A 27,480-nucleotide genomic window follows, 5' to 3' on the forward strand; every position below is an offset into this window, starting at 1 on the left:
TTGTCCCCTCTTGGTCTCCTGAATGCAATTTGTAAGATGCAGCTGCAAAGCATGTTTGGAGAATTGTGCATTGCTTTATGTACATTTTGCACACTGCCTGTGACTGTTGCTGGTGGCGAGAGAGCTTTCAGAAAAGCTAAAACTGATAGAGGAAAAAAACGATTTGACGTCCACTATGTCCCTGGACAGGCTTTGCAGTCTTGTCATGCTGTCCATTGAAAGTCAGTTAGCTAGAAAACTGGACTTCAAAGACTTGATCAGTGACTTTGCTAGCAAGACGGCTCGGCGCTGGGCTCTCGGTGAATAAGGCTGAGCAAGGGCCAGTGATAACTGTTAAATGGCATGGCTATTGGATCACTACACACGATGCCCACAGGCTGAGAACAGGCTGAGAACATGCTGAGAACATGCTGAGAACAGACTGAGAACAGGCTGAGAACAGGCTGAGAACAGACTGAGAACAGGCTGAGAACAGACTGAGAACAGGCTGAGAACAGGCTGAGAACAGACTGAGAACAGGCTGAGAACAGGCTGAGAACAGACTGAGAACAGGCTGAGAACAGGCTGAGAACAGGCTGAGAACAGACTGAGAACAGGCTGAGAACAGGCTGAGAACAGACTGAGAACAGGCTGAGAACAGGCTGAGAACAGGCTGAGAACAGACTGAGAACAGGCTGAGAACAGGCTGAGAACAGACTGAGAACAGACTGAGAACAGACTGAGAACAGACTGAGAACAAGATGTATCTCAAAGTAATGGCTGGATTGACCATAAAACCTGTTGTTTACAATCAAGACTCCAAGTGCAAGAAACCTGTTGATTTGGTGACCTCTTGACCTTTCCTCTAGCGCCACCATCAGGCCTTTTCATTTCCATGTTGTTTTCCATTTCCACTTTTACAGCTGCTTATTTTCTAGTTGGTATGTATACTTAGTTCAACAATCTACTGCTGATTTTAGTATTTTGTTTATTATATCATTCTATAGATGATAATGTTAATTTATTTTATTTTAAAGAGGTTAATGTATATTTAAGTTATATTTATATTTATTGAAGAATTTTTACCATTAAAATGACATTTAGACGGTAAAAGATGGCCTTTAGCACATTTCTTATAGAGGGCATCAGTCCTGCATCAAATAGTAAATTCCACTGTATGCTGAATGTTACATGCACGTCTGCACAGTGTTATATTTTCACTGCTCACTGTCAGTAAATATCTCACAGTAAATACTGGGACTACAAGAGAGTTGCAAGGCTGCAAAGCTAGAGTTATTTAAAGCTTTGAATGGGTCGTGTAACGGTTGTCGTCGGGAATGGAGGACCAAAACGCAGCAGGAATGTGGATGCTCATCTTGTATTTATTTTTTAAATAAAGAGAACACCAAAATAACAAAAACAAAGAACTCACGAACAACAAAACAGTCTTGTCACGCTCACACAGGCAAAACAAGAAACAATCTCCCACAACACCAAACCAAACAATTACCCATATATAGGACTCTCAATCAGAGGCAACTAGAAAACACCTGCCTCCAATTGAGAGTCCAACCCCCCATAAACTAGACATAGAAATACAAAAGACTAGAGACCACATAGAAATACAAACCTAGAACATAACCCCAAAAACCCTGAACTAACTAAATCAAACACCCTACTACATAAATCACCACCCCGAACCACATAAACAAAATACCCTCTGCCACGTCTTGACCAAACTACAATAACAAATAACCCTTATACTGGTCAGGACGTGACAGGTCGATTGGGTTCTGGAGGTGTGTGGTTACAAGTAATTACGCAGGGGGTTGGTGTGGCCTGTGGTGGCGGGGCCCCAATGTGATATCTTTTCATGTGGCCCAAAAATCCCTGGAGGCTCCTCCTGCTCACACCTCTGGTTTGTTACATGCTGCATTAACAGCATAAGACAAGCAGACTACACCTGATTATGTAACCGTTTGGATCAGTACGTGTCCAGAAAGGTACATTAGAAGGTTTCTCATAGTGGTGTAGGCCTGTTTTTGTCAGGTTGTAGCCAGGTGTTAAGAGAGGCCTGTTTTTGTCAGGTTGTAGTGTTAAGAGAGGCCTGTTTTTGTCAGGTTGTAGCCAGGTGATAAGAGAGGCCTGTTTTTGTCAGGTTGTAGCCAGGTGTTAAGTGAGGCCTGTTTTAGGTCCAGGCACATTAGGTCCAGGTACATTAGGTCCACACACATTAGGTCCAGGCACATTAGGTCCAGGTACATTAGGTCCAGGCACATTAGGTCCAGACACATTAGGTCCAGGCACATTGGGTCCAGACACATTGGGTCCAGGCACATTAGGTCCAGGTACATTAGGTCCAGGTACATTAGGTCCATAGGTACATTAGGTCCACACACATTAGGTCCAGACACATTAGGTCCAGGCACATTAGGTCCACACACATTAGGTCCAGACACATTAGGTCCAGGTACATTAGGTCCAGGTACATTAGGTCCAGGTACATTAGGTCCAGACACATTAGGTCCAGGCACATTAGGTCCAGGTACATTAGGTCCAGGTACATTAGGTCCAGGTACATTAGGTCCAGGTACATTAGGTCCACACACATTAGGTCCAGACACATTAGGTCCAGGCACATTAGGTCCACACACATTAGGTCCAGACACATTAGGTCCAGGTACATTAGGTCCAGGTACATTAGGTCCAGGTACATTAGGTCCAGGCACATTAGCATGACAGTAATGGGTATTTTGTCATGATTTATCAGCTAACAGAAACATGCTAATGCAGGGAGTTCTAGTGGCGCCCATATGAATTATGTTAATGAGGGAGCACGGAGAAAAGTTGTATCCATAGTTTCCACGTTTGGCTTCCGTGTTTTAAAAGCATTTCGAAAAATGAGGAGGATATGTTATGAGACAAAAGTGTATTTTGAAAGTCGCATGCTAATACTACTAAAACTCGTGTTTCTGCATAAATATTGTATGTGAGGGATATCTGGCTTTAAGCGTTTTTTCTAGTCATACTATAGTAGCGATTCTTGATCTTGGTCCTGGGGACCCAAAGGGGTGCACATGGTTGTTGTTGCCCTAGCAACTAAAACACCAGGACTGGGAAACACTACTACACAGTCATACATCTATAATCCAGGACTGGGAAACACTACTATACAGTCATACATCTATAATCCAGGACCAGGACTGGGAAACACTACTATACAGTCATACATCTATAATCCAGGACTGGGAAACACTACTATACAGTCATACATCTATAATCCAGGACCAGGACTGGGAAACACTACTACACAGTCATACATCTATAATCCAGGACTGGGAAACACTACTACACAGTCATACATCTATAATCCAGGACTGGGAAACACTACTATACAGTCATATATCTATAATCCAGGACAGGGAAACACTACTACACAGTCATACATCTATAATCCAGGACTGGGAAACACTAATATACTGTCATACATCTATAATCCAGGACTGGGAAACACTACTACACAGTCATACATCTATAATCCAGGACTGGGAAACACTACTACACAGTCATACATCTATAATCCAGGACTGGGAAACACTACTATACTGTCATACATCTATAATCCAGGACTGGGAAACACTACTATACAGTCATACATCTATAATCCAGGACTGGGAAACACTACTATACTGTCATACATCTATAATCCAGGACTGGGAAACACTACTATACTGTCATACATCTATAATCCAGGACTGGGAAACGCTACTATACTGTCATACATCTATAATCCAGGACCAGGACTGGGAAACACTACTATACTGTCATACATCTATAATCCAGGACTGGGAAACACTACTATACTGTCATACATCTATAATCCAGGACTGGGAAACACTACTATACTGTCATACATCTATAATCCAGGACTGGGAAACGCTACTATACAGTCATACATCTATAATCCAGGACTGGGAAACACTACTATACTGTCATACATCTATAATCCAGGACTGGGAAACACTACTATACAGTCATACATCTATAATCCAGGACCAGGACTGGGAAACACTACTATACAGTCATACATCTATAATCCAGGACCAGGACTGGGAAACACTACTATACAGTCATACATCTATAATCCAGGACTGGGAAACGCTACTATACAGTCATACATCTATAATCCAGGACCAGGACTGGGAAACACTACTATACAGTCATACATCTATAATCCAGGACTGGGAAACACTACTACACAGTCATACATCTATAATCCAGGACTGGGAAACACTACTATACTGTCATACATCTATAATCCAGGACTGGGAAACGCTACTATACAGTCATACATCTATAATCCAGGACCAGGACTGGGAAACACTACTACACAGTCATACATCTATAATCCAGGACCAGGACTGGGAAACACTACAATACAGTCATACATCTATAATCCAGGACCAGGACTGGGAAACACTACTATACAGTCATACATCTATAATCCAGGACCAGGACTGGGAAACACTACTATACAGTCATACATCTATAATCCAGGACAGGGAAACACTACTATACAGTCATACATCTATAATCCAGGACCAGGACTGGGAAACACTACAATACAGTCATACATCTATAATCCAGGACCAGGACTGGGAAACACTACTATACAGTCATACATCTATAATCCGGGACCAGGACTGGGAAACACTACTATACAGTCATACATCTATAATCCAGGACAGGGAAACACTACTATACAGTCATACATCTATAATCCAGGACTGGGAAACACTACAATACAGTCATACATCTATAATCCAGGACTGGGACACAATACTATATAGTCATACATATATAATCCAGGACTGGGAAACACTACTATACAGTCATACATCTATAATCCAGGACTGGGAAACACTACAATACAGTCATACATCTATAATCCAGGACTGGGACACAATACTATATAGTCATACATCTATAATCCAGGACTGGGAAACACTACAGTACAGTCATACATCTATAATCCAGGACCAGGACTGGGAAACACTACTATACAGTCATACATCTATAATCCAGGACTGGGAAACACTACTATACAGTCATACATCTATAATCCAGGACTGGGAAACACTACAATACAGTCATACATCTATAATCCAGGACTGGGACACAATACTATATAGTCATACATCTATAATCCAGGACTGGGAAACACTACAGTACAGTCATACATCTATAATCCAGGACCAGGACTGGGAAACACTACTATACAGTCATACATCTATAATCCAGGACTGGGAAACACTACTATACAGTCATACATCTATAATCCAGGACTGGGAAATACTACTATACAGTCATACATCTATAATCCAGGACCAGGACTGGGAAACACTACTATACAGTCATACATCTATAATCCAGGACCAGGACTGGGAAACACTACTTTACAGTCATACATCTATAATCCAGGACCAGGACTGGGAAACACTACTATACAGTCATACATCTATAATCCAGGACTGGGAAACACTACAATACAGTCATACATCTATAATCCAGGACCAGGACTGGGAAACACTACTATACAGTCATACATCTATAATCCAGGACCAGGACTGGGAAACACTACTATACAGTCATACATCTATAATCCAGGACCAGGACTGGGAAACACTACTATACAGTCATACATCTATAATCCAGGACCAGGACTGGGAAACACTACTATACAGTCATACATCTATAATCCAGGACTGGGAAACTCTACTATACAGTCATACATCTATAATCCAGGACCAGGACTGGGAAACACTACTTTACAGTCATACATCTATAATCCAGGACCAGGATTGGGAAACACTACTATACAGTCATACATCTATAATCCAGGACTGGGAAATACTACTATACAGTCATACATCTATAATCCAGGACTGGGAAACTCTACTATACAGTCATACATCTATAATCCAGGACTGGGAAACACTACTATACAGTCATACATCTATAATCCAGGACCAGGACTGGGAAACACTACTTTACAGTCATACATCTATAATCCAGGACCAGGATTGGGAAACACTACTATACAGTCATACATCTATAATCCAGGACTGGGAAACACTACTATACAGTCATACATCTATAATCCAGGACCAGGACTGGGAAACACTACTATACAGTCATACATCTATAATCCAGGACTGGGAAACACTACTATACAGTCATACATCTATAATCCAGGACCAGGACTGGGAAACACTACTATACAGTCATACATCTATAATCCAGGACTGGGAAACACTACTATACAGTCATACATCTATAATCCAGGACTGGGAAACACTACAATACAGTCATACATCTATAATCCAGGACTGGGACACAATACTATATAGTCATACATCTATAATCCAGGACTGGGAAACACTACTATACAGTCATACATCTATAATCCAGGACTGGGAAACACTACAATACAGTCATACATCTATAATTCAGGACCAGGACTGGGAAACACTACTATACAGTCATACATCTATAATCCAGGACCAGGACTGGGAAACACTACAATACAGTCATACATCTATAATCCAGGACTGGGAAACACTACAATACAGTCATACATCTATAATCCAGGACCAGGACTGGGAAACACTACTATACAGTCATACATCTATAATCCAGGACCAGGACTGGGAAACACTACTATACAGTCATACATCTATAATCCAGGACCAGGACTGGGAAACACTACTATACAGTCATACATCTATAATCCAGGACCAGGACTGGGAAACACTACTATACAGTCATACATCTATAATCCAGGACTGGGAAACACTACTATACTGTCATACATCTATAATCCAGGACTGGGAAACACTACTATACAGTCATACATCTATAATCCAGGACCAGGACTGGGAAACACTACTACACAGTCATACATCTATAATCCAGGACTGGGAAACACTACTATACTGTCATACATCTATAATCCAGGACTGGGAAACTCTACTATACAGTCATACATCTATAATCCAGGACTGGGAAACACTACTATACAGTCATACATCTATAATCCAGGACCAGGACTGGGAAACACTACTTTACAGTCATACATCTATAATCCAGGACCAGGATTGGGAAACACTACTATACAGTCATACATCTATAATCCAGGACTGGGAAACACTACTATACAGTCATACATCTATAATCCAGGACCAGGACTGGGAAACACTACTATACAGTCATACATCTATAATCCAGGACTGGGAAACACTACTATACAGTCATACATCTATAATCCAGGACTGGGAAACACTACAATACAGTCATACATCTATAATCCAGGACTGGGAAACACTACTATACAGTCATACATCTATAATCCAGGACTGGGAAACACTACAATACAGTCATACATCTATAATTCAGGACCAGGACTGGGAAACACTACTATACAGTCATACATCTATAATCCAGGACCAGGACTGGGAAACACTACAATACAGTCATACATCTATAATCCAGGACTGGGAAACACTACAATACAGTCATACATCTATAATCCAGGACCAGGACTGGGAAACACTACTATACAGTCATACATCTATAATCCAGGACCAGGACTGGGAAACACTACTATACAGTCATACATCTATAATCCAGGACTGGGAAACGCTACTATACAGTCATACATCTATAATCCAGGACTGGGAAACACTACTATACAGTCATACATCTATAATCCAGGACTGGGAAACACTACTATACAGTCATACATCTATAATCCAGGACCAGGACTGGGAAACACTACTATACAGTCATATATCTATAATCCAGGACCAGGACTGGGAAACGCTACTATATAGTCATACATCTATAATCCAGGACCAGGACTGGGAAACACTACTATACAGTCATACATCTATAATCCAGGACCAGGACTGGGAAACACTACTATACAGTCATACATCTATAATCCAGGACCAGGACTGGGAAACGCTACTATATAGTCATACATCTATAATCCAGGACTGGGAAATACTACTATACAGTCATACATCTATAATCCAGGACCAGGACTGGGAAACACTACTATACAGTCATATATCTATAATCCAGGACTGGGAAACACTACAATACAGTCATACATCTATAATCCAGGACTGGGAAACACTACTATACTGTCATACATCTATAATCCAGGACTGGGAAACACTACTATACAGTCATACATCTATAATCCAGGACTGGGAAACACTACTATACTGTCATACATCTATAATCCAGGACCAGGACTGGGAAACACTACTATACTGTCATACATCTATAATCCAGGACTGGGAAACACTACTATACTGTCATACATCTATAATCCAGGACTGGGAAACACTACTATACAGTCATACATCTATAATCCAGGACTGGGAAACACTACTATACTGTCATACATCTATAATCCAGGACCAGGACTGGGAAACACTACTATACTGTCATACATCTATAATCCAGGACTGGGAAACACTACAACACAGTCATACATCTATAATCCAGGACCAGGACTGGGAAACACTACTATACAGTCATACATCTATAATCCAGGACCAGGACTGGGAAACACTACTATACTGTCATACATCTATAATCCAGGACTGGGAAACACTACAATACAGTCATACATCTATAATCCAGGACCAGGACTGGGAAACACTACTATACTGTCATACATCTATAATCCAGGACTGGGAAACACTACAATACAGTCATACATCTATAATCCAGGACCAGGACTGGGAAACACTACTATACAGTCATACATCTATAATCCAGGACCAGGACTGGGAAACACTACTATACAGTCATACATCTATAATCCAGGACCAGGACTGGGAAACACTACTATACAGTCATACATCTATAATCCAGGACTGGGAAACTCTACTATACAGTCATACATCTATAATCCAGGACTGGGAAACACTACTATACAGTCATACATCTATAATCCAGGACCAGGACTGGGAAACACTACTTTACAGTCATACATCTATAATCCAGGACCAGGATTGGGAAACACTACTATACAGTCATACATCTATAATCCAGGACTGGGAAACACTACTATACAGTCATACATCTATAATCCAGGACTGGGAAACACTACTATACTGTCATACATCTATAATCCAGGACTGGGAAACACTACTATACTGTCATACATCTATAATCCAGGACTGGGAAACACTACTATACAGTCATACATCTATAATCCAGGACCAGGATTGGGAAACACTACTATACAGTCATACATCTATAATCCAGGACTGGGAAACACTACTATACAGTCATACATCTATAATCCAGGACTGGGAAACACTACTATACAGTCATACATCTATAATCCAGGACTGGGAAACACTACAATACAGTCATACATCTATAATCCAGGACTGGGAAACGCTACTATACAGTCATACATCTATAATCCAGGCATCAATAAATGCAGTGAAATAGATATTCTCCTCAATAATAAGATTAGATGGATCATTAATCTGAATGGTACCTGATTCAGTGAAATGATATGCAGCAATGTGAATTGGACTTGTGAATTAGGGATTGGGGAATCTTAAAATAGCAACATCAAGGTGTTAGGTACCTTTGTTAGTCACATCCCCATCAATATGTCTCAATTTAAATATTCATATGCGGTTTGACAGAAATTGAGGGAGGCCAGAGAGAGAGAGAGAGAGAGAGCACTGAGAACAATGTGTCTAATCTACACATTCTCAAAACATGAAGGCTAAATGTTCAGGGATGTTTTGAAGGCTGATGGATGGGGAATGGCCTGAGGAAAGACTATGGTTGTTTCTCAATCTCGAATAATAGTCTTTCCTCCTGCCGATCTCCATCCACCAGCCCTCAAAACATACCTGAACATTTAGCAGTTCTCTTGAGTACGTTCTTGTGAGGATGAGAGTGTGGAGAACACATAGAGTATTACATTTGAGAAGTACTCCCCCCTTACTGTATTACCTCACGCTGCACCTCCCCATTCACTGACCCTTCCAACCAGGACAAAGGCAATAGAGATGAAACAAGATATACACAAAACTAGCTAGCTATATGTGGATCGTAATAATCTAGCTAGCCAGCTATTTAAACAGGCAAAAAATGACCTAAAACTAATATTATCCAAGGTAGATGTAAATTTTTAATAGATCTAACAGGACTGCCCCGTTAGAGCTCCTGACAGACGTTCACTATGGTGCATCAAGTTTGTTGGATCCTGTCCAGTTAACTGGTAATAAACAATGATTCATTTAAGATTGACTTTGAGTTTCCCTGTGTAAGAATTTCCACGACACCGTATTGACTTACTATGGACTTACACATTCACTTAACCTTCTTCCAGCCAGGACAATGGCAATAGAGACAAAACGTGATATACACAAAGCAAAACGTTTTACTTCATAACTTTCAGCTAGCTATATGTGAATGGTAATAATGTAGCTAACCCAGATAGTTTTAAGTAATTTTTGTTAAACTAATGTTATGCAAGGTGGATGTCAAGTCTTTGTGGGTAGCTAGCTAGCTAACATTTCTCTGTCACTAACTAGCAGTACTAGTACCCAGTAGTAATAGATAACCCTATTGACTTACAATGGGCTTGCGATCTACACAATCTACAGTGGTTATCGTAGGCAGGTAAATGTTAAAAAAATGTATACAGTATGTATTTATTAACATATCAATATAAAATATTGTAGTCAGGCAACATATGAGCTGTGAATAGTCAACATTTCATTCTGAAGTCGGAGTGTATTTTCTCTCTGCTTCAGCTCAGATAATTGATTTCAAGTAATGTTGCGTCATTTTTTACGTGGTTAAATCATGTTTCTGTGCATACTTTTTCGTTGCAGCTTGCATCAATGCATGCTTCAGAATATGTACAAACGGAGTACGCATTCGAGAAGGGCCCTCCGTGCTCCGGTTTGCATACTGTACTATGATTTGGACCCTCCTGTGCTCCGGTTTGCATACTGTACTTTGATTTGGACCCTCCTGTGCTCTAAATTGCGTGCTCGGAGCACGGTGGTGTGCATTTTGACAAACACCCAATGTATCAGTCTGTTTGTCTACGAGGTTGGAGACTGATTGAGAGAACAGGGAGGAGAACAGGGAGGAGAACAGAGAGGAGAAGTGACGGAGGAGAGGAGGAGAACAGGGAGGAGAGAGGAGAAGGAAGAGAGGGGCATGGGGACAAGAGGAAGAGAAGGGAGGAGAGGGAAGAAGGGACGGAGGAGAGGAGGAGAACAGAGAGGAGAAGGAACAGAGGCGAGGAAGAGAGGGGAATGGGGACGAGAGGAAGAGAAGGGAGGAGAGGGGAAAAGGGATGGAGGAGAACAGGAAGGAGAGGGGAGAAGGGAGGAGAGGGGAGAAGGAACAGAGAAGAGGGGTGAAGGGAGGAGAGGGGAGAATGGACAGAGGAGAGGAGGACAACAGGGAGGAGAGGGGTGAAGGAACAGAAGAGAAGAGAAGAAGAGGAGAACAGGAATGAGAGGGGTGAAGGGAGGAGTGAGGTGCAGGGATGGAGGAGAGGAGAACGTGGGCGAGAGGGGTGAAGGAAGGAGAGAAGTGAAGTGAAGGGATGGTTGAGAGGAGGAGAACGGGGATGAGAGGGGTGAAGGAAGGAGAGAAGTGAAGTGAAGGGATGGTTGAGAGGAGGAGAACGGGGATGAGAGGGGTGAAGGAGGGAGGAGAGGGGAAAAGGGACGGAGGTGAGGAGGAGAACAGAGGGGTGAAGGGACGGAGGAGAGGAGAACGGGGGCGAGAGGGATGAAGGAAGGGAGGAGAGGGGAAAAGGGACGGAGGTGAGGAGGTGAGGAGGAGAGGGGTGAAGGGACAGAGGAGAGGAGGAGAACAGGGAGGAGAGGGGTGAAGGGAGGGAGGAGAACAGGGAGGAGAGGGGTGAAGGGACGGAGGAGAGGAGGAGAACGGAGGAGAGGGGTGAAGGGAGGGAGGAGAACAGGGAGGAGAGGGGTGAAGGGAGGGAGGAGAGGAGGAGAACAGGGAGGAGAGGGGTGAAGGGAGGGAGGAGAACAGGGAGGAGAGGGGTGAAGTGACGGAGGAGAGGAGAAGGGGTGAAGGGACTCTGTAGAGGAAGAGAGGAAACGGACAAGGAGATGGAGGAGGCGTAGTGTTTGAAGCAGTCAGACATCAAGAGGAAATGGGCAGATTCTCAGAGGAAATAAGATCAAAGAAATATCTGGCCATTCAGAGAACCCACAGACAGAACACCACTCTATGATGAGAGGAGAGGAGAGGAGAGGAGAGGAGAGGAGAGGAGAGGAGAGGAGAGGAGAGGAGAGGAGAGGAGAGGAGAGGAGAGGAGAGGAGAGGAGAGGAGAGGAGAGGAGAGGAGAGGAGAGGAGAGGAGAGGAGAGGATGAGAGGATATGAGGAGGAATAGGAAATGAGGAGAGGAGGAGGAGAAGAGGAAATGAGGAGAAGAGGAAATGAGGAGAGGAGGAGGAGAAGAGGATATGAGGAGAAGAGGAAATGAGGAGAGGAGGAAATCAGGAGAGGAGGAGGAGAAGAGGAAATGAGGAGGAATAGGAAATGAGGAGAGGAGGAGGAGGATATGATTGTCCCAAGCAGCACTGTCCGCACCGTGTTGACCTGAAAGGAATGTGCTGCGGCTAGAGAGAGAAGATAACGCTTTATGTACTGTAAATGGCACCCTATTCACTATATAGTGCACTACTTTTGGCCAGAGCCCTATGGGCCACTATATACTGAATAGGGTGTCATTTGGGCTCCAAGCCTATGTCTCAGACAACCCATCAACCCTCAATCTGCAGCTTTTTACCACTTCTAAGCAGTCAATTCACCAGCATATGTTGCACCAATTTCCCATTTAAAAAGTATTTCAGGCTCCAGCGCCGTGAACAGCCTGCCAGTGCCAGCAGTGATTCTTCCTCTTCTCCTCTTCTCCTCTCCTCTCCTCTCTTCTCCTCTATTCTCCTCTCCTCTCTTCTCCTCTATTCTCCTCTATTCTCCTCTCCTCTCCTCTCTTCTCCTCTTCTCCTCTATTCTCCTCTCCTCTCTTCTCCTCTCTTCTCCTCTATTCTCCTCTCTTCTCCTCTCTTCTCCTATCTTCTCCTCTCCTCTCCTCTCCTCTCCTCTCCTCTCCTCTCCTCTCCTCTCCTCTCCTCTCCTCTCCTCTCCTCTATTCTCCTCTATTCTCCTCTATTCTCCTCCCCTCTCTTCTCCTCTCTTCTCCTCTCTTCTCCTCTCTTCTCCTCTCTTCTCCTATCTTCTCCAGTCTCCTCATCTTCTCCTCTCCTCTTCTCCTATCTTCTCCTCTCTTTCTCATCTTCTCCTATCTTCTCCTCTCCTATCTTCTCCTCTCCTCTTCTCCTATCTTCTCATCTTCTCATATCTTCTCTTCTTTTCTTTCTCATCTTCTCCTCTCTTCTCTTCTCCTCTCTTCTCTTATCTTCTCCTCTCCTATCTTCTCCTCTCCTCTCCTATCTTCTCCTCTCCTCTTCTATCTTCTCCTCTCCTCTCCTCTCCCCTTGATTCCTCATCTCCTACTGTCAGTGCAGTAAGATTTCACAGTGGTTTGGTGGTTATGTTTTCTGTTGCATTCCTCTGGGGCAAAAGATCATTAAAGAGGAGCTTGATTTGGCTTTCCTCTAAGAGAGAGAGACAACATATGTGATCTGAGTCTGGGGTCCTAGGGTTGGATAGACAGCAGCACACTGAACCAACGCTGTGGAAACTAACAGCAGCTACTGGGGTCCTAGGGTTGGATAGACAGCAGCACACTGAACCAACGCTGTGGAAACTAACAGCAGCTACTGGGGTCCTAGGGTTGGATAGACAGCACACTGAACCAACGCTGTGGAAACTAACAGCAGCTACTGGGGTCCTAGGGTTGGATAGACAGCAGCACACTGAACCAACGCTGTGGAAACTAACAGCAGCTACTGGGGTCCTAGGGTTGGATAGACAGCACACTGAACCAACGCTGTGGAAACTAACAGCAGCTACTGGGGTCCTAGGGTTGGATAGACAGCAGCACACTGAACCAACGCTGTGGAAACTAACAGCAGCTACTGGGGTCCTAGGGTTGGATAGACAGCAGCACCTGAACCAACGCTGTGGAAACTAACAGCAGCTACTGGGGTCCTAGGGTTGGATAGACAGCAGCACACTGAACCAACGCTGTGGAAACTAACAGCAGCTACTGGGGTCCTAGGGTTGGATAGACAGCAGCACACTGAACCAACGCTGTGGAAACTAACAGCAGCTACTGGGGTCCTAGGGTTGGATAGACAGCCACACTGAACCAACGCTGTGGAAACTAACAGCAGCTACTGGGGTCCTAGGGTTGGATAGACAGCACACTGAACCAACGCTGTGGAAACTAACAGCAGCTACTGGGGTCCTAGGGTTGGATAGACAGCACACTGAACCAACGCTGTGGAAACTAACAGCAGCTACTGGGGTCCTAGGGTTGGATAGACAGCAGCACACTGAACCAACGCTGTGGAAACTAACAGCAGCTACTGGGGTCCTAGGGTTGGATAGACAGCAGCACACTGAACCAACGCTGTGGAAACTAACAGCAGCTACTCACAGGCTTCAAAAAAAGATGGATGCAATACTACTAGTGAAATAAAGTGAAAGGGAATTTGGTCAGTAAATATCCTAGGACCTAGGATGTTGTTACAATACATTAGTGCAGAATAAGTGATTGATAGATCATGAGTTGGGAGAGTCCATGTAGTACTGCCTCCTGCAGTGAACTGCTGTCGATCATATCAACATGATGGTAGCAGGCTACCACTGTATACTTGTGGACTGATCGAGATAACAGTCCTATCTTGGAACTATTCGTTAGGGGGATAGATAGGTGAACCTTTCTACATGGAGAAATGTAATTTCCCCATAAATAAATGAGTATCTATGATGACTATTACAATCTGTTCCTGTAGCCACCTGTATAACCTGCATCTTTAAGTGCATAGGGTAGTGACCGTGTCCCAAAGGGCACCTTATTCCCTAAATAGGGCACTACTTTCAACCCTATGGGCCCTGGTGAAAAGTAGTGCACTAAATAGGGAATAGAGTGTCGTTTGGGATGCACATAGGCCATACTCAGTGGTGGAAAAAGTATTCGATTGTCATACTTGAGAAAATGACTCAAGTAAAATTGCAAGTCACCCAGTAAAATACTACTTGAGTAAAAGTCTAAAAGTATTTGGTTTTAAATATACTTATTAAGTATTAAAAGTTAAAAGGAATTGCTAAAATATACTTAAGTATCAAATGTAACAGTAAAAGTATAAATCATTCCAAATTCCTTTAAATTAAGCAAACCAGACGGTACAATTTTCGATTTCTTTTTATTGACGGATAGCCAGGGGCACACTCCCAACACTCAGACATCATTTACAAACTAAGCATTTGTGTTTAGTGAGTTTGCCAGATCTGAGGCAGTAGGGATGGACCAGGGATGTTCTCTTGATAAGTGTGTAAATTGGACCATTTTCCTGTCAAAATGTAACAAGTACTTTTGGCTGTCAGAGAAAATGTATGGAGTAAAAAGTATTTTATTTTCTTTAGGAATGTAGTGAGGTAAAAGTTGCCAAAAATATAAATAGTAAAGTAAAGTACAAATACCCCATTAAAACTACTTAAGTAGTACTTTAAAGTATTTCCACTTAAGGTAGTTTTACACCGCTGCTGGTGTCAGCCATGAGGTGGTAGTCACCTCAGATATAGTCTAGGTAAATACCCTGAGAGAAAACACATTGCATTCTTCTATGATTGAATTCCAACCAAAGTCAATTCAGAACCACAAGGATCAAAGCCAGTGGCTCTTTACAGATAAACAGGAAATCAGATTGCAAAGCGACCAGAGTACAGGGACAGTATTAGAGAACATTATATTTTCTGTGGAACAACCAAGATTCAATAGTGTATTGCCACAACGTCAAACAAGACAAATCGAAAACTAGATTGGACTTGATTCAAGAGCCAATCAAGAAAGAAGGAAAAGCCCATGGGCCAATCCCATCATGTCTTGAGTCCCAAATTTCACCTTATTCCCTTTACAGTGCAGTACTTAAGACCAAGTATTTGTAAGTCGCTCTGGATAAGAGCGTCTGCTAAATGACGTAAATGTAAATGTAAGTATTTCACTATGTAGGGAATAGGGTGCCATTGGGGACACACGAACTCCATGTTATTAAAGCCAGTCTCACCTCTGCAGATGGGGACAGGGAAGTCCCAGACGGCCATATTGCCTGTGTTGAGGACACAGGTAAGGAGTGAGTGACCGTCCAACACGTAGCCCGTCACACACCTGTAACGGATCGTGTTCCCGATGTTGAACTGTGTTCCGTTTAGGATGCCTTTAGGTGGAACACCAGGGTTCCCACAGGCGCTGCTCCTTAACTCTGGAACACAGACAGAGAGAATGTTACCACAGACACCGCTCCTTAACTCTGGAACACAGACAGAATGTTACCACAGAACACTGCTCCTTAACTCTGGAACACAGACAGAATGTTACCACAGAACACTGCTCCTTAACTCTGGAACACAGACAGAATGTTACCACAGAACACTGCTCCTTAACTCTGGAACACAGACAGAATGTTACCACAGAACACTGCTCCTTAACTCTGGAACACAGACAGAATGTTACCACAGAACACTGCTCCTTAACTCTGGAACACAGACAGAATGTTACCACAGAACACTGCTCCTTAACTCTGGAACACAGACAGAATGTTACCACAGACACCGCTCCTTAACTCTGGAACACAGACAGAATGTTACCACAGAACACTGCTCCTTAACTCTGGAACACAGTGAGAATGTTATCACAGACACCGCTCCTTAACTCTGGAACACATACAGAATATTACCACAGAACACTGCTCCTTAACTCTGGAACACAGACAGAATGTTACCACAGAACACCGCTCCTTAACTCTGGAACACAGACAGAATGTTACCACAGAACACTGCTCCTTAACTCTGGAACACAGACAGAATGTTACCACAGAACACTGCTCCTTAACTCTGGAACACAGACAGAATGTTACCACAGAACACTGCTCCTTAACTCTGGAACACAGACAGAATGTTACCACAGAACACTGCTCCTTAACTCTGGAACACAGACAGAATGTTACCACAGAACACTGCTCCTTAACTCTGGAACACAGACAGAATGTTACCACAGACACCGCTCCTTAACTCTGGAACACAGACAGAATGTTACCACAGAACACTGCTCCTTAACTCTGGAACACAGACAGAATGTTACCACAGAACACTGCTCCTTAACTCTGGAACACAGACAGAATGTTACCACAGACACCGCTCCTTAACTCTGGAACACAGGACAGAGAGAATGTCACTAAATCCACTTCAATCAGTGTAGGTGAAGGGGAGGAGACAGGTTAAAGAAGGATTTGTGGTGAACGAGCAAGACAAAAGATTTAATAGTCTTTGAACGGGGTATGTTAGTAGATGCCATGCGCACCGGTTTGTGTCAAGAACTGAAACGCTGCTGGGTTTTTTCACGCTCAATATTTTCCTGTGTGTATGAAGAATGGTCCACCACCCAAAGGACATCCAGCCAACTTGACACAACTGTATTTGTATTTATTATGGATCCCCATTATTTCCTGCCAAGGCAGCAGTTACTCTTCCTGGGGGTTTATTATGGATCCCCATTAGTTCCTGCCAAGGCAGCAGCTACTCTTCCTGGGGTTTATTATGGATCCCCATTATTTCCTGCCAAGGCAGCAGCTACTCTTCATGGGGTTTATTATGGATCCCCATTAGTTCCTGTCAAGGCAACAGCTACTCTTCCTGGGGGTTTATTATGGATCCCCATTAGTTCCTGCCAAGGCAGCAGCTTTTCTTCCTGGGGTTTATTATGGATCCCCATTAGTTCCTGTCAAGGCAGCAGCTACTCTTCCTGGGGTTTATTATGGGTCCCCATTAGTTCCTGTCAAGGCAGCAGTTACTCTTCCTGGGGGTTTATTATGGATCCCCATTAGTTCCTGCCAAGGCAGCAGCTACTCTTCCTGGGGTTTATTATGGATCCCCATTAGTTCCTGCCAAGGCAGCAGCTACTCTACCTGGGATCCAGCAAGATGAAGGCAGTTATGAATGTATTGTTGTATAATTGTATAACAGATTTCACAACACATTAGGTGTATGCCCTCAGGCCTCTACTCCACTACCACATATCTACATCACAAAATCCATGTTTACATATGTGTATAGTGTGATTGTTATCGTGTGTGTGTATGCATGTGTCTTGGCCTATGTTTCTGTCTCTTCACAGTCCCCGCTGTTCCATAAGGTGTATTTTTAATCAGTTTTTTAAATCTGATTCTACTGCCTGCCTCAGGTATCTGATCTGGAATAGAGTTCCATGTAGTCATGACTCTATGTAGTACTGTGCACCTCCCATAGTCTGTTCTGGACTTGGGGACTGTGAAGAGACCTCTGGTGGCATGTCTTGTGGGGTATGAATGGGGTGTCCGACCTGTGTGGTAGTCGTTTAAACAGGCAGCTCGGTGCTTTCAACATGTCAATACCTCTCATAAATACAAGTAGTGATGAAGTCAATCTCTCATCCACTTTGAGACAGGAGAGATTGACATGCAGACCAAGGCTCTGCATCTGTCCTCGTGCTCATAGACCTTAGTGCTGCTTTTGACACCATCGACCACTACATTCTTTTGGAGAGATTGGAAACACTAATTGGTCTACACGGACAAGTTCTGGCCTGGTTTATATCTTATCTGTCAGAAAGATATCAGTTTGTCTCTGTGGATGGTTTGTCTTCTGACAAATCAACTGTAAACTCCAGTGTTCCTGTAAACTCCGTTTTAGGACCAGTATTCTTTTCACTATATATTCTACCTCTTGGTGATGTCATTCAGAAACATAATGTTAACTTTCACTGCTATGCGGACGACACACAGCTGTACATTTCTCTGAAACATGGTGAAGCCCCAAAATTACCCTCCCTGGAAGCCTGTGTTTCAGACATAAGGAAGTGGATGGCGGCAAATGTTTTACTTTTAAACTCGGACAAAACAGAGATGCTAGGTCTAGGTCCCAAGAAACAAAGAGATCTTCTGTTGAATCTGACAATTCATCTAGATGGTTGTACGGTCGTCTCAAATAAAACTGTGAAGGATCTCGGCATTAATCTGGACCCTGATCTCTCTTTTGACGAAAATATCAAGTATATTTCAAGGACAGCTTTTTTCCATCTTTGTAAAAATCTGAAACTTTTTGTCCAAAAATGATGCAGAAAAGCTTATCCATGCTTTTGTCCCTTCTAGACTACTGCAATGCTCTACTTTCCGGCTACCTGGATAAGGCACTAAATAAACTTCAGTTAGTGCTGAACACGGCTGCTAGAGTCTTGACTAGAACCAACATTTTTTATCATATTCCTCCAGTGCTAGCCTCTCTCCACTGGCTTCCTGTTATGGCAAGGACTGATTTCAAGGTTTTACTACTAACCTACAACGCATTACATGGGCTTCCTCCTATCTCTCCGATTTGGTCCTGCCGTACATACCTACACGTATGCTACAGTCACAAGACGCAGGCTTCCTTACTGCCCCTAGAATTTCTAAGCAAACAGCTGGAGGCAGGGCTTTCTCCTATAGAGCTCCATTTTTATGGAATGGTCTGCCTATTCATGTGAGAAACGCAGACTCGGTCTCGACCTTTAAGTCTTTATTGAAGACTCATCTCTTCAGTAGGTCCTATGATTGAGTGTAGTCTGGCCCAGGAGTGCGAAGGTGAACGGAAAGGCACTGGAGCAACGAACCGCCCTTGCTGTCTCTGCCTGGCCGGTTCCCCTCTTTCCACTGGGATTCTCTGCCTCTAACCCTATTACGGGGCTGAGTTACTGGTTTCTAGTGCTCTTCCATGCCGTCCCTAGGAGGGATGCGTCACTTGACTGGGTTGAGTCACTGATGTGATCTTCCTGTCCGGGTTGGTGCCCCCTCGGGTTTGTGCCATGGCAGAGATCTTTGTGGGCTATACTTGGCCTTGTCTCAGGATGGTAAGTTGGTGGTCGAAGATATCCCTCTAGTGGTGTGGGGGCTGTGCTTTGGCAAAGTGGGTGGGGTTATATCTTGCCTGTTTGGCCCTGTCCGGGGGGTATCATCGGATGGGGCCACAGTGTCTCCTGACCCCTCCTGTCTCAGCCTCCAGTATATATGCTGCAATAGTTTATGTGTCGTGGGGCTAGGGTCAGTCTGTTATATCTGGAGTATTTCTCCTGTCTTATTCGGTGTCCTGTGTGAATTTAAGCTCCCTCTAATTCTCTCTCCCTCCCTTCCCCGCCCAGAGGACCTGAGCCCTAGGACCACACCTCAGGACTACCTGGCCTGATGACTTCTTGCTGTCCCCAGTCCACCTGGCCGTGCTGCTGCTCCAGTTTCAACTGTTCTGCCTGTGGCTACAGAACTCTGACCTGTTCACCGGACGTGCTACCTTGTCCCGGACCTGCTGTTTTCGACTCGCTCTCTCTACCACACCTGCTGTCTCTAACTCTGAATGATCAGCTATGAAAAGCCAACTGACATTTACTCCTGAGGTGCTGACCTGTTGCACCCTCTACAACCACTGTGCTTATTATTATTTGACCCTGCTGGTCATCTATGAACATTTGAACATCTTGGCCATGTTCTGTTATAATCTCCACCCGACCCAGCCAGAAGAGGACTGGCCACCCCTCAGAGCCTGGTTCCTCTCTAGGTTTCTTCCTAGGTTCCTGCCTTTCTAGGCAGTTTTTCCTAGCCACCCCTCATAGCCTGGTTCCTCTCTAGGTTTCTTCCTAGGTTTTTGGCCTTTCTAGGGAGTTTTTCCTAGGGAGTTTTTCCTAGCCACCGTGCTTCTACGCCTGCATTGCTTGCTGTTTGGGGTTTTAGGCTGGGTTTCTGTACAGCACTTTGTGACATCAGCTGATGTAAGAAGGGCTTTATAAATACATTTGATTGATTGATTGATATTATTAATGTTTGCTCTCTTAATATTAGGAATGTGTTGTTAATGTTTTGTACACTCAGTGTATATTGGTGATGTTAAACTGTTAAAGCCATATACCTCTCAGTAAAGGTAACCACTGGTTTAACACCGACACTCAGATCCAATGGTTAGAGTAATCTTCTGACACACCTGCCCAATATGGACACGTCTATGTTCGTTCAATTAAACCACTCACAAAAGTTGGATTTGTGTTGTTATAATGTTTTTTTTTTAAATGAATGTCTATGTACTGCTACTGAAGACAGAGGAGAATATGTTGAATGTCAATGCACTGTGAATTAATATAATAATGACATACATCAGGTAGCCTGTGAACTGGTCAGGGCTCCATAGCCGCAGGCAGAACAGTTGAAACCTCACGCCATTTCCACTCACTGTAAATATACTTTTTTTTTTCTATTGTGTTATTGACTGTACGTTTTGTTTATTCCATGTGTAACTCTGTGTTGTTGTTTGTTGTTTGTTGTGTCGCACTGCTTTGCTTTATTCTTGGCCAGGTCGCAGTTGTAAATGAGAACTTGTTCTCAACTAGCCCACCTGGTTAAATAAAGGTGAAATATATATATTTTTTTTTTCAAATGTGTTGTTGTATTGTTTTGAAATGATTGTCTATGTACTGCTACTGAGGACAGAGTGGAATATGTTGAATACCAATCAGTGTGAATGACTTTAATAATCCCATACATCAGGTAAAACAACAACAGACGTACATAACTGCTATGTGATGAAAATCACAATGACTTATTCTGTCAAGCAGTTTGATAGAAAACATATTGCAGTCGGATGTATATACTATTATTGTCGTGTTTGTTTACCATCTGGCTTTCAGCTAATTATTCTGGAACCAGACTGGCGGGTCTGCATCCCAAATGGCCCCCTATCCCCCAATGTAGGGCACTACTTTTGACCAGGGTCAATAGAGATCTGGTTAATAGCAGTGCACACTACATAGGGAATATAGTGTCATTTGGGACACGAACCTAGACCCACATTTCCTCTTAAGAGTGAAACTGCTGTCTGTGAAGAACACATTGAAAACCTAATCATAAAGTTTACCGGCAGAAACAAGAAACGGTCATATACTTTCCACACTGCTCGTTCACCGTAACCACTCACAGTTCTCACACTTCATTTGTATACAGGGAATGTATTTACCAGACTCTCCAGCCTTCTGGGAGCTTCTGTGTGTTTATCTCGGAAAAGGGGGGGGGGGGGGGACACATTTCTGTATCGTATCAATAAATCTCCCCCCCCAAAAAAACAGAACCGAATCTTGTGTGCACTAGCTATCTGGACTGTCTGCCACCAGAGATTACATATGTGTATTGTCTATGTTTACGTCTCTGAGTTTTAATTGGATTGGATTTCTGCCACGTTCACGTCCACGAGTATGATCTGATAACAGATGATAACAGACAGAGGGATTAATGGAGGAGCTATAATCATCAGATGATAACCAGCAGAGGGATTAATGGAGGAGCTATAATCATCAGATGGTAACCAGCAGAGGGATTAATGGTGGAGCTATAATCATCAGATGATAACCAGCAGAGGGATTAATGGTGGAGCTATAATCATCAGATGATAACCAGCAGAGGGATTAATGGTGGAGCTATAATCATCAGATGATAACCAGCAGAGGGATTAATGGAGGAGCTATAATCATCAGATGATAACCAGCAGAGGGATTAATGGTGGAGCTATAATCATCAGATGATAACCAGCAGAGGGATTAATGGTGGAGCTATAATCATCAGATGATAACCAGCAGAGGGATTAATGGAGGAGCTATAATCATCAGATGATAACCAGCAGAGGGATTAATGGAGGAGCTATAATCATCAGATGGTAACCAGCAGAGGGATTAATGGTGGAGCTATAATCATCAGATGATAACCAGCAGAGGGATTAATGGTGGAGCTATAATCATCAGATGATAACCAGCAGAGGGATTAATGGTGGAGCTATAATCATCAGGTGGATTTGTTTGGAAAATGAACTGGATGGTTCAATACAGTATAACTGTTAATGTGCACCTCAAAACCATTTCACAGCATATCACAATGTTTACAAATCCATTTGAAAATAGCTCTTTACATATTAGAAGAGAAAGCAACATTTCATATTCAGTTCACTACAGAATAGAGTATTCTATTACAGAATATTCACTACAGAATAGAGTATTCTATTACAGAATATTCACTACAGAGTATTCTGTAGAGTATTCACTATAGAATATTCACTATAGAGTATTCTATTACAGAATATAGAGTATTTTATTACAGAATATTCACTACAGAGTAGAGTATTCTATTACAGAATATTCACTACAGAATAGAGTATTCTATAACAGAATATTCACTACAGAATAGAGTATTCTAATACAGAATATTCACTACAGAATAGAGTATTCTATTACAGAATATTCACTACAGAATAGAGTATTCTATTACAGAATATTCACTACAGAATAGAGTATTCTATTACAGAATATTCACTACAGAGTATTCTGTAGAGTATTCACTATAGAGTATTCACTATAGAGTATTCTATTACAGAATATAGAGTATTCTATTACAGAATATTCACTACAGAATAGAGTATTCTATTACAGAATATTCACTCCAGAATAGAGTATTCTATTACAGAATATTCACTCCAGAATAGAGTATTCTATTACAGAATATTCACTACAGAATAGAGAATCTCTTCAATAACAAGCACATGCTCAATGTCAAGTGGCCAACAACGAGCAACAAATAGGCAGGTGAGGAAATACATTTCTAAACCCCTGTCTGCTGCACAATATGTTAGCATCAGAATCTGAATGAAATGTTGCATCAAGCATATGTCACCCCACCCCACGCCAGCTTCTCAAACCTCTTTTCAAAGTTAGCTACAGTATATAGCTACAATAGAGAAAGGAATTGGTCGTAAGGAATAGTTCTGTAATCCTGGCCCGGCCATTCCCATTAAACCGAAGAGGAACCATGATTTACTGGTTGGTCAGGGTTCAGGTTTAAAGCAATGGAGGCATTTTGCTAAAATTCTAACAGTTCTGACTCTACCTTTGGTGTATTACCTTTGGTGTATTGAAATACATTATATGGTGACAGAGTCTAAGAATGAACGGATAGACAACACAGTGGGGAAAAAGTATTTAGTCAGCCACCAATTGTGCAAGTTCTCCCACTTAAAAAGATGAGAGAGGCCTGTAATTTTCATCATAGGTACACTTCAACTATGACAGACAAAATGAGGGGAAAAAAATCCAGAAAATCACATTGTAGGATTTTTAATGAATTTATTTGCATAGGTGGAAAATAAGTATTTGGTCAATAACAAAAGTTTATCTCAATACTTTGTTATATACCCTTTGTTGGCAATGACACAGGTCAAATGTTTTCTGTAAGTCTTCACAAGGTTTTCACACACTGTTGCTGGTATTTTGGCCCATTCGTCCATGCAGATCTCCTCTAGAGCAGTGATGTTTTGGGGCTGTCGCTGGGCAACACGGAATTTCAACTCCCTCCAAAGATTTTCTATGGGGTTGAGATCTGGAGGCTGGCTAGGCCACTCCAGGACCTTGAAATGCTTCTTACGAAGTCACTCCTTCGTTGCCCGGGCGGTGTGTTTGGGATCATTGTCATGCTGAAAGACCCAGCCACGTTTCATCTTCAATGACCTTGCTGATGGAAGGAGGTTTTCACTCAAAATCTCACAATACATGGCCCCATTCATTCTTTCCTTTACACAGATCAGTCGTCCTGGTCCCTTTGCAGAAAAACAGCCCCAAAGCATGATGTTTCCACCCCCATGCTTCACAGTAGGTATGGTGTTCTTTGGATGCAACTCAACATTCTTTGTCCTCCAAACACTACGAGTTGAGTTTTTACCAAAAAGTTCTATTTTGGTTTCATCTGACCATATGACATTCTCCCAATCCTCTTCTGGATCATCCAAATGCTCTCTAGCAAACTTCAGACGGGCCTGGACATGTACTGGCTTAAGCAGGGGGACACGTCTGGCACTGCAGGATTTGAGTCCCTGGCGGCGTAGTGTGTTACTGATGGTAGGCTTTGTTACTTTGGTCCCAGCTCTCTGCAGGTCATTCACTAGGTCCCCCCGTGTGGTTCTGGGATTTTTGCTCACTGTTCTTGTGATCATTTTGACCCCACGGGGTGAGATCTTGCGTGGAGCCCCAGATCGAGGGAGATTATCAGTGGTCTTGTATGTCTTCCATTTCCTAATAATTGCTCCCACAGTTGATTTCTTCAAACCAAGCTGCTTACCTATTGCAGATTCAGTCTTCCCAGCCTGGTGCAGGTCTACAATTTTGTTTCTGGTGTCCTTTGACAGCTCTTTGGTCTTGGCCATAGTGGAGTTTGGAGTGTGACTGTTTGAGGTTGTGGACAGGTGTCTTTTATACTGATAACAAGTTCAAACAGGTGCCATTAATACAGGTAACGAGTGGAGGACAGAGGAGCCTCTTAAAGAAGAAGTTACAGGTCTGTGAGAGCCAGAAATCTTGCTTATTTGTAGGTGACAAAATACTTATTTTCCACCATAATTTGCAAATAAATTCATAAAAAATCCTACAATGTGATTTTCTGGATTTTTTTTCTTCTAATTTTGTCTGTCATAGTTGACGTATACCTATGATGAAAATTACAGGCCTCTCTCATCTTTTCAAGTGGGAGAACTTGCACAATTGGTGGCTGACTAAATACTTTTTTCCCCCCACTGTATGTTAAAGAACAATTTGATGCATTTCTTTCTGATAAATTCCTATATTTGCCAACAGAATGAATTCCAAACATGGCCTGTTAGAGAGGGGGCAAGGTAGACTAAAGTTAAGCTGAAAAAGTTTCAGTCGCAATGTTCGTCAAGCTTGAAACAAACGCATATTAACACTCATTATAACTCTAGGTGTGGGGCTAAGTTTCATGACAAACAGGAAGTATAACCCATTCAGAAAATCAGGTCGATTCCATGCTCAGTCCAGCAGCAGGTGACCTCATAATGCTTCTGGTCAACACTGCAGAGTAAAACTAAATGGATGTTCTCCTTTCATTTAGCTACAAAAGAAGATAAATATTTACCTGCAGTTTGGAATTGAAGAGTTTAATTTTTTTTTTTAAACGCTATATATCCACTTTCAGAAATGTTGGTAAATTGGCGTTTATTATGAAAGAGATTGGTGTGTTTTCTCACTAGCGAATCGTGGCATTGGGGTTGTTCAATGACAGACGTGTATTTGTTTAAAATCTGATCACTTGATGGTTTCATTTCAGAGAGACAAATAATCATGTTTTGTTTGCGAAACGTTATATATCCCCTTCACTCTCAGAGAAATCAGTAGTACTGCTAGGTTTTACACAGTAATACTATATATCCCCCCTCACTCTCAGAGAAATCAGTAGTACTGCTAGGTTTTATACAGTAATAATATATATCTGCCTCACTCTCAGAGAAATCAGTAGTACTGCTAGGTTTTACACAGTAATACTATATATCTCCCCTCACTCTCAGAGAAATCAGTAGTACTGCTAGGTTTTACACAGTAATAATATATATCTGCCTCACTCTCAGAGAAATCAGTAGTACTGCTAGGTTTTACACAGTAATACTATATATCTCCCCTCACTCTCAGAGAAATCAGTAGTACTGCTAGGTTTTACACAGTAATACTATATATCTGCTTCACTCTCAGAGAAATCAGTAATACTGCTAAGTTTTACACAGTAATAGTATATATCTGCCTCACTCTCACAGAAATCAGTAGTACTGCTAGGTTTTACACAGTCACATGTAACAAATAACTACTTTAAAACAATTTAACTGTGAATATTATACATTTGTGATATCAATATTTAAAAACATGTTAAAATACTGAATCAATACAGTAATATGAGTCCTGTATGTAAAATACTGAATCAATACAGTAATATGAGTCCTGTATGTAAAATACTGAATCAATACAGTAATATGAGTCCTGTATGTAAAATACTGAATCAATACAGTGATATGAGTCCTGTATGTAAAATACTGAATCAATACAGTAATATGAGTCCTGTATGTAAAATACTGAATCAATACAGTAATATGAGTCCTGTATGTAAAATACTGAATCAATACAGTAATATGAGTCCTGTATGTAAAATACTGAATCAATACAGTAATATGAGTCCTGTATGTAAAATACTGAATCAATACAGTAATATGAGTCCTGTATGTAAAATACTGAATCAATACAGTAATATGAGTCCTGTATGTAAAATACTGAATCAATACAGTAATATGAGTCCTGTATGTAAAATACTGAATCAATACAGTGATATGAGTCCTGTATGTAAAATACTGA

The 27,480-nt window shown here is 42.2% G+C and overlaps 1 protein-coding gene across 1 annotated transcript in view; it reads right to left on the reverse strand.

The window, feature by feature from the left end:
• Positions 1-27,480, reverse strand: part of LOC106606155 (CUB and sushi domain-containing protein 3) — a 540,034-nt gene that overhangs the window by 438,529 nt on the left and 74,025 nt on the right. Inside the window, exon 4 of the mRNA XM_082975995.1 lies at positions 16,277-16,471. Coding sequence (XP_082832121.1) covers positions 16,277-16,471 — 195 coding nt within the window. The remainder of the gene's footprint in view (positions 1-16,276; positions 16,472-27,480) is intronic.

Source organism: Salmo salar, chromosome 05, assembly GCF_965601325.2.
Source record: "Salmo salar chromosome 05, fSalSal1, whole genome shotgun sequence".
Lineage (NCBI taxonomy): Eukaryota > Metazoa > Chordata > Actinopteri > Salmoniformes > Salmonidae > Salmo > Salmo salar.